Source organism: Rhinolophus sinicus, chromosome 14, assembly GCF_057876585.1.
Source record: "Rhinolophus sinicus isolate RSI-liver-muscle chromosome 14, RSI-T2T, whole genome shotgun sequence".
In the NCBI taxonomy this organism is placed as follows: Eukaryota; Metazoa; Chordata; class Mammalia; order Chiroptera; family Rhinolophidae; genus Rhinolophus; species Rhinolophus sinicus.
Genome location: NC_142514.1, coordinates 143,382,934 through 143,389,765, shown reverse-complemented (window position 1 = coordinate 143,389,765; position 6,832 = coordinate 143,382,934). Strand labels below are relative to the sequence as shown.

Below are 6,832 nucleotides of genomic sequence, written 5' to 3'. Positions count from 1 at the left end.
TATGGTGTTGGGCCCCCAAGAAGGTTGTACATAGATGGGGAGGTGGTCAGAGATATTTTCTCTCTGGTAGGAACATTGACGCCAAAGTTTCAAGGTGCTCCTTCTTCCCTTAAAGAGTGAGGGGACATGACACCTAGGGAAAAAAGTAGGGACTCTACCCCTTCTTCAGAGCCCTGAAGGAAGAAGCAGCAGGACCACATGGTGGTTTGGGGGAGCAGCAGCTGATGTTTATTGGGGACCAATATCCCTATGCCAGATCTTAGAGGCCTTGCCCCCTGCACCTCTTGCCTCAGCTTCAGTCGTCGCTGTCGAACTCCGAGGACAGACCCTGCAGCAGGGGCAGGGACATGGAGTGCCGGTCGGGGTCCCCGGGGCCCCCACCCTGGGCTCCTGGTGGGGGGCTGCGGGGGCTGAAGAGCCAGTTCTCTGCCAGGGTTGGGGATAGTCACAGCTTGACTCATGCCCTGCTCTTTCAGTCTCCCTGGTCCCTCCCTCTGGTCCTCTGTACTGTACCCACCCCGTCATCAAGATCATGCTTCCATCTCACCCTCCCTGGCTCCCTTCCTCCATCCCCCTCACCACAGTTATGGGTGTCCCACATTCCTGGGCTGTTCCCTCCATGCCCTCTCCCTCCACCTTGTCCCGTCCCCCTCAGAATTTTTCCCCCCAGTAGTACCTGACAGTGTGTGTGGCCCCCTTCGGAAAGGGTTTCGGCCCTTATAGGAGAATCTGGTGAATCTGCCCTCTAGCCCTTCCTGGGGAGGTGGTGTAGGTGGGGCTGGGACAGGTAGGGGTACATCAGCAGCTTCGGGGATGTTGTCAGGGGCCGATATGGGGGCCAGAGGTGGCATGATATTGAGGTTGGGTCTGACCCAGTGGGCTCCATGGAGTAGTGGGTCTTTGCTCAGGGGCTTCTGTGGTCCCAGCACTCCCTTGGGCTGCAGTGAAAACTTGAGGCATGAGAAGGCAATAGGCAGTGACCGTTGTAACCGGAGCAGCTGGGCCTCACGGCCTGTAGGCAACAGCCCCAGCTGCAGCCAGGCACAGGAGAAGACCTGGTAGATGACATAGATGCTGTGGGTGCTTCGGAGCCAAGGGAGAGTCTTCTGTAAGCCCACCTGCCCTGGTGGCAGCTGCAGGAAGGCCACCTTCTTGCGCAGACCACCCATATGTAGGTGGATCCGGCAGGGCTGCCCATCCAAGAGTCGCATTTCTTCATAGGCTATCTCTGCTCGGCCGTTTGGTGAGTATTCCCGAGTGCAGTGGGCAAAGGCACCCTCGGACCCTGCCTGCTCCAGGAGGTTCGGTAGTGGTCCCACTGGTTGCAGTGCCCGCCTTCCCTGCCGACCCGGCAAAGCCAGGCGGGTGTGGGCTGGGCGGGACTGCTTCACTAGCACACCCAGGAGGTCATAGCAGGCTGCATCCGACAGGAAAGGTACTGCCACTCCATTGGGCCCAAAGCGCTCTTCGATAACCTGTAAGTGGCCAGTTCATGGGTCAGGAGTTGGTAGCCTGCTCTAGACCGACCCTCCCTCTGTCACTGTCCAATTACATCTCCACAATGTACTCAGACGGTCATGCCTTCTGCTTATCTCCCAGTTCTTTCCTGTAGCAAAACCTTGAATGTATACTGTGTGCCAAACTGCTAGATACGGGGAATACATAAAAGAAGGAGACTTTGTCCTTGTCCTAATATAGCTCAGTCTAAAGGAGGAGACAAAAATTTAAACAAACAGTCACAGCTAAGGAAAATAATAGCAAGCTGTGGAAGAGATGAAAGGAGATTTAACAGCCTTGTCTGCGGTTAGTTTTCTAGGTGGTAATACTTGAGCTTTGAAGGGATGAACCAGGCGGAATGGTTAGTCCAGGCAGAAGGAGTGGCCAGTGAGAAAACCTGAGCTTGCAAATAAGAGGGGCACATCAGGAACATGTCATTTCATATAGCATAAATGTAGGGTATGAGGAGGAACAAGCACACAGGAAGTTGACTAGGAAAAGCCTGTGTTCACCCTAAGTGATGGGAAATTTATCCTGAGGTCCATGGGAAGCTACTTGAAAGGCTCTGGTTAGGAGGGTCGGGATCAGATAGGCATTTTAGAAAGCGAATTTTGAATAGAGAGGCAGAAAGAAACTAAGGAGAGAGAGAAAAGTCAAGATAATTGAGAGTATTGTAATACTTCAGGCAAGACGGGGAGCCCCTCAACTAAAATAATGAGGGAAGAGCTGCAGGTTATAGAATTAGTAGTGCTTGGTCACTAATGGGGTGTGGGAAAGGAATCCTCAAGGATTATTGTTAGGTGATTATTCCTAAATGGGTAATGTCATTAACCAAGAAAGGGTGTACCAAAATAGGTTTGGAATATCCATTCTTACACTCAGTCTATCACCCCTTAGGAGACACCTGCCCTAGCTGAGGGTTCTTTTAAGGATCTGAGACCTCTTCTTTGTAATGCTAATTCCAATATGCTTTTAGGGATTCCACTTCCTCTTGGTTTTCTCCTACTTGTCTTGGCCTTTTTGAGTTTGGTAACCCAGTTCTGGAAAGCTTAACTTCATGAGCAACTGCAAAACACTGTAAGGTCCTCTGCAGTAATTGTACTTAGGTATGATAACTCATCCAGGATATTGTTGGCTGAGACTTCTGGCTCTGTGTTCTGCTAGGAGAATACAAAATTCCAAAATTTCTTTGGGTCCCTTTCATGTTAGAGCCCTGTTCTTCAAATGCTGTGTACTTTGCTCCCCTCCCCGAGCCCCCACATCTCACATGTCTGTGCCTCTTCTGATGGTATTGCCCACTTGGCTGGCCTTCTGGTAGAATTCACTAGTGGTCCCTTAAGGCTGATCTGCTTCTTGCTACATAAAGCTATTTTGGAAGTGCTGCCCTTGAACATAAAAGAAGGATAGCTAATTGATGGAGTTGTGTCTGCATTTCCCGCAAGCTCCGGTAGCTTGAAGACTACTGTCTTTTGTCACCTAGCCGAGAAAATAACTGGTGCTCATACTTGATCTGCATGGAAGAATTTCCCATCATTCCTTCTCGCTTGCTTCACTGAGACATGGAACCCTTATTTTTGGGTGGGGGTATCAGGCTGAAGAAAAGGGCTCTGAGAAAGGCCAGTTGGGTTTCCAGGGCTGGGAGCAGAGCACTGGTTGGGTTGGTATTTATGTACAGAATGCTCTGTCCCATGACAATCAAACCATAGTCACCAAGCATAACTTCAGAATCCTACCCCAGCTCCTCCATTGGTGCCTAGGATCCTAAAGAAATATGACAAATGGGAGTGTCTCCAGAAGAGGTCCCTCTAACAGAAGTGTGACACAACACTTGGTTCTTATGGTCCAGGTTTCTGCTAAAAGGTGAACCTCTGGGTTAGCTGGAGACTGTCAGAACATAGACATGAATATACCATGGAGGTTTATTAGGTCTTCTTTCTTACCCCTGAGGGCCCCAGTGTTATCCTCAAATAGGAACAGTAAGGCACTCAGTTCTATGCTAGGGTGACTGTATTCTTGATAGAATCACCGTTTGAGACTAGTCCCTGTTTCCACTGTACTTTTACTTCCGGGTAGAAGTTCTGTGGAATTTATAGGACTGCAAATTTAGATCTCCCAGGGGCAGCCCAGGAAAGTGATGGTGGAAGATTATCTTTTTGAATGTACCTTGGCTGGTTTGTATTCTGAATGGGGACCTCTTAAGCCACATTCTGTTTAACCAAATGTTCTACAAAGTGCCCAATAAACTGTCAGCAGTTCCTGAGAGGAAAGCAGGTCACTCAGAGGTGTTCTGCTTGAATTTGCCACATACCGCTAGTGATTTATCCTGCATATCTCTACCCCAACTTTCCTGACAATTTTCTATTTAAATAGGATAGGGGTGTTTTCTGGTGCTCAGAGATGGTATAGCTTTCTAATGGTTGAAGGCTGCATTTATTTTCACGCTAATTCTGATTGATCTAGTCCAGGGCCAACCTTTTCCAGTGCTGAAACCAGTTACTTTAAAACTTGGGAGGATTTGGCTCTCATGTTTCTGCTTCCCTGGGAAGCTGACTTTTGTGGTGAGCAGCTACTCCATGTCAAATGGGAGCTACATGCCATTAAGGCTGCTTTGAGTATGGTAGGCACTTTTAAGATGGTTGTTTTATTAAACTTGGTGGGCTGCCTTCTACGAATGCTTTAAATTCACTCTCCTTCGGGTCGTATAACCAGAACATGATCCCTAAATTCTCACCTCAGAAGTTTTTAACCATCTAGATTTTGTGGGATTTGTTGGATACCTACAACTCAGGCCAAGATCTACCTGCTCCTTGAAATCTACATATATGGCTGAAAACCCAAATTTCTCTTTCTGTGGAAGTTAAGGTGGAGGGAGTGTCTGTGAAGAAGTCGAAGGTAAAGTTAAGGTTCTTCAGAAAACTTAAACGGCCTTTCCTGATCAGCCCCTGTACATCTTTGACCTTGTTTTTACCACGATTCCTTTGAACTCTGCTCTAGAGGACTATTTGTAGCTCACGAATCCACATTTCTCTTTTTCCTCTCCTGGCTTTTACATATGCTCTACCTTTAATTGGTACACTGATCACTTACCTCCACGCTGGTCATGAACTCCTTCATGTGAGTTCATATGAATAAACACATTCAAGTGTTTATTAAGCAATGATTCTATGTGAGTAGTCGTCTTCCTTCTATGCGTGAATAACTCCTACTTACCCAGCTAGGATGTCACTCTCTTCAGGAAGCCTTCCTGACCTCCCAAGTCCTACCCCTGACTTAACAGTTTTCCTGTCTGCTCTCATAGCTCCCTATACATTCAAGGAAAATTTCTTACTGCTTTCGCAATTGTGATTCAATTGGACAGTTTGTGCAAAGCAGTTAGTGCAGTGCCTGGACCATAATAAACAAGCACTGAGTAAATGTTAGTTATTATTGTCTTCAGGCTTCCTGCTGCTTCCTGTTCATAAGCTTCTCAGACCCAACTAGGTGACACTTTGTTACTTCGCCTTTAGCCTCGTGCTTTACCTACCTTATCCTTGATGAGGGTCCAGGCGGCATCAGCTTCATCCAGTGTTAGCAGGTGGGGGGCACCAACCAACATGGTGAGGTATGGGAAGGGTTAGGCAGGGCAGTGGCTGCTGCAGGAGCCCCAAGCCGCCTAGGAAGGTGAGGCCCAGGCCTTAGGCTCTGACCTACTACAGCATGAGGTCATAGAGGGCCTGGTAGGTGACGGAGCCTTGGGTGAGGAGAGGGCAGTCACTCTCCTAGCCTCACTATTTTCATAGCCGGAGTCCATACTCGAGTCACCTATCCATTCTCGGACTTTAGGGGAGGAAAATGCAGATAGCTGTTAGGATGTCTGTATATGTTTGCGTGTGTGTGTGTGTGTGTGTGTGTGTGTGTGTGTGTGTGTGTAGTTCTCGGTCTGAGTTCTTTAAGGAAAAAGGACCAGGTCCCACTTCCTGTCAGCAGCCTCCATGAAACAATTTACTATGGACCTTGTCACCTGCAGATGACTTTGTGAGGTTGCCTTGGGGTCCTGAAAGTCCTGAGAGAAGTACAGATCAGGACTTAAACAGAATCAAGCCCTGGTTCTCAGCCTTGGCCTTACTTTGGAATTACCTGGGAGCTTTAAAAATTACTGCTGCCTGGATTCTACCCCCAGAAATTCTGATTTTGGTCTGGAATGTGCCCGGGCATCAGGATTTCTAAAAGCTCCTCAGGCAGTTTTAATGTGTAGCCTGGGTTGAAACCCATTATTAACAAGTGGGTTAAACTGCAATGAAAACCAGGTGTGTGTAGGAGGGAGCCATGCTGCACAGTGACAATGTGGAGGATAAGAATCTAATTGGGATACGGTTGCCTTAGTAACGAGAGAGAACTCTCAGGAAGCCAGAATTACCCAGGTACATCTGTGGACATTTTTCTTCATGCTCTACTCCCTGTCCTAGGCTCTTCTGTGTCTCGTAGGTACTCCTACTGCAGCCCTAACCTATGTGTGATTTCCCCTTGTGTCTCTGTCCAGCGATCTCAACCTGCTGTTTTGCTGGAAAAGAAGAGTGGTTTTTCCGCAGAGAAGAACCACTCTAGGGAGCCTTTCTAGTCTCCTCTCCACTCTGCCCCTCACCAGTCCAGAGTGCTCTCCCAAGTCCTCCTGCAGAACCTCCTGTGGGCCCAGGAAGACCTGCCATGCGTGGGGAGCGTCCTCCCCTATCCCAGCTCAGTGTGTAGAGCTAGCCCACAAAGTTGGCCCTTGTCTGAGCTGGCCGAGGTGGTGTGAGTTTGGGGAATAGACAAGGTTCTACAGTGGTAGGAGAGTGTTGCCAAGAAAAGTTTCCTGAAAGAGATGTAAGTGGCCTTAGGGGAGGGTCTCCCTAGACAGAGCTAAGGATGTGATGCCAGGCCTTTGAGCAAAGGTTTGACAGTGGTGTGGGCCCATGCTCCAGGAGAGGAATTAATACCAAATATTTGTTGAATTCTTAAGTGTTAGGGGCTGTGCCAAACATTTTGAGTCCATTATCTTAGTTAAACCTTTTAGTAATCTCTTGAAGTAGGTTCCTATCATTTCCCCATTTTACAAGTGAATGAACAGGCTCAGAGAGGTTAAATAAGTGCAAGTCTGCCTGATTCCAGCTTTTATCATTAAACAGTAGTTCCTTTTGGTGAAGGGAGAAACCAACATATTCCTTCTACTTACCTGAGTGTGTGGTGGAAGGGTTGCCTGCTAGATGGAAGTGCAAAGTGGTGGCATGAAGAGGAAATGGGCAGGGTGAGAGGAGAGCTGCAACAGAACAAATTGAAACCCCAAGTTTCCCCTTGAGACAAGTGAAGCCAAGTCCTT

General features: G+C 48.2%; 1 protein-coding gene across 1 annotated transcript; it reads right to left on the bottom strand.

Moving 5' to 3' along the window:
- Positions 1-295: 295 nt before the first annotated feature.
- C14H11orf42 (chromosome 14 C11orf42 homolog) lies at positions 296-5,092 on the bottom strand. The gene is made up of 3 exons (XM_019755833.3): positions 5,021-5,092; positions 677-1,475; positions 296-426 (listed from the first exon to the last, which is right to left on the bottom strand). Exons 1-3 carry the CDS (start codon positions 5,090-5,092, stop codon positions 296-298), a joined length of 1,002 nt encoding a protein of 333 aa, XP_019611392.3.
- Positions 5,093-6,832: the final 1,740 nt, after the last annotated feature.

Bases quoted from the DNA above. Each gene is read 5' to 3' on its own strand.
- C14H11orf42 (XM_019755833.3), bottom strand. From the start codon at position 5,092: ATGTTGGTTGGTGCCCCCCACCTGCTAACACTGGATGAAGCTGATGCC. The intron at 1,476-5,020 runs GTAGGTAAAGCA...GGCCACTTACAG, and splicing joins GGACCCTCATCAAGGATAAG to GTTATCGAAGAGCGCTTTGG. The intron at 427-676 runs GTACTACTGGGG...CAACCCTGGCAG, and splicing joins GGGGCCACACACACTGTCAG to AGAACTGGCTCTTCAGCCCC.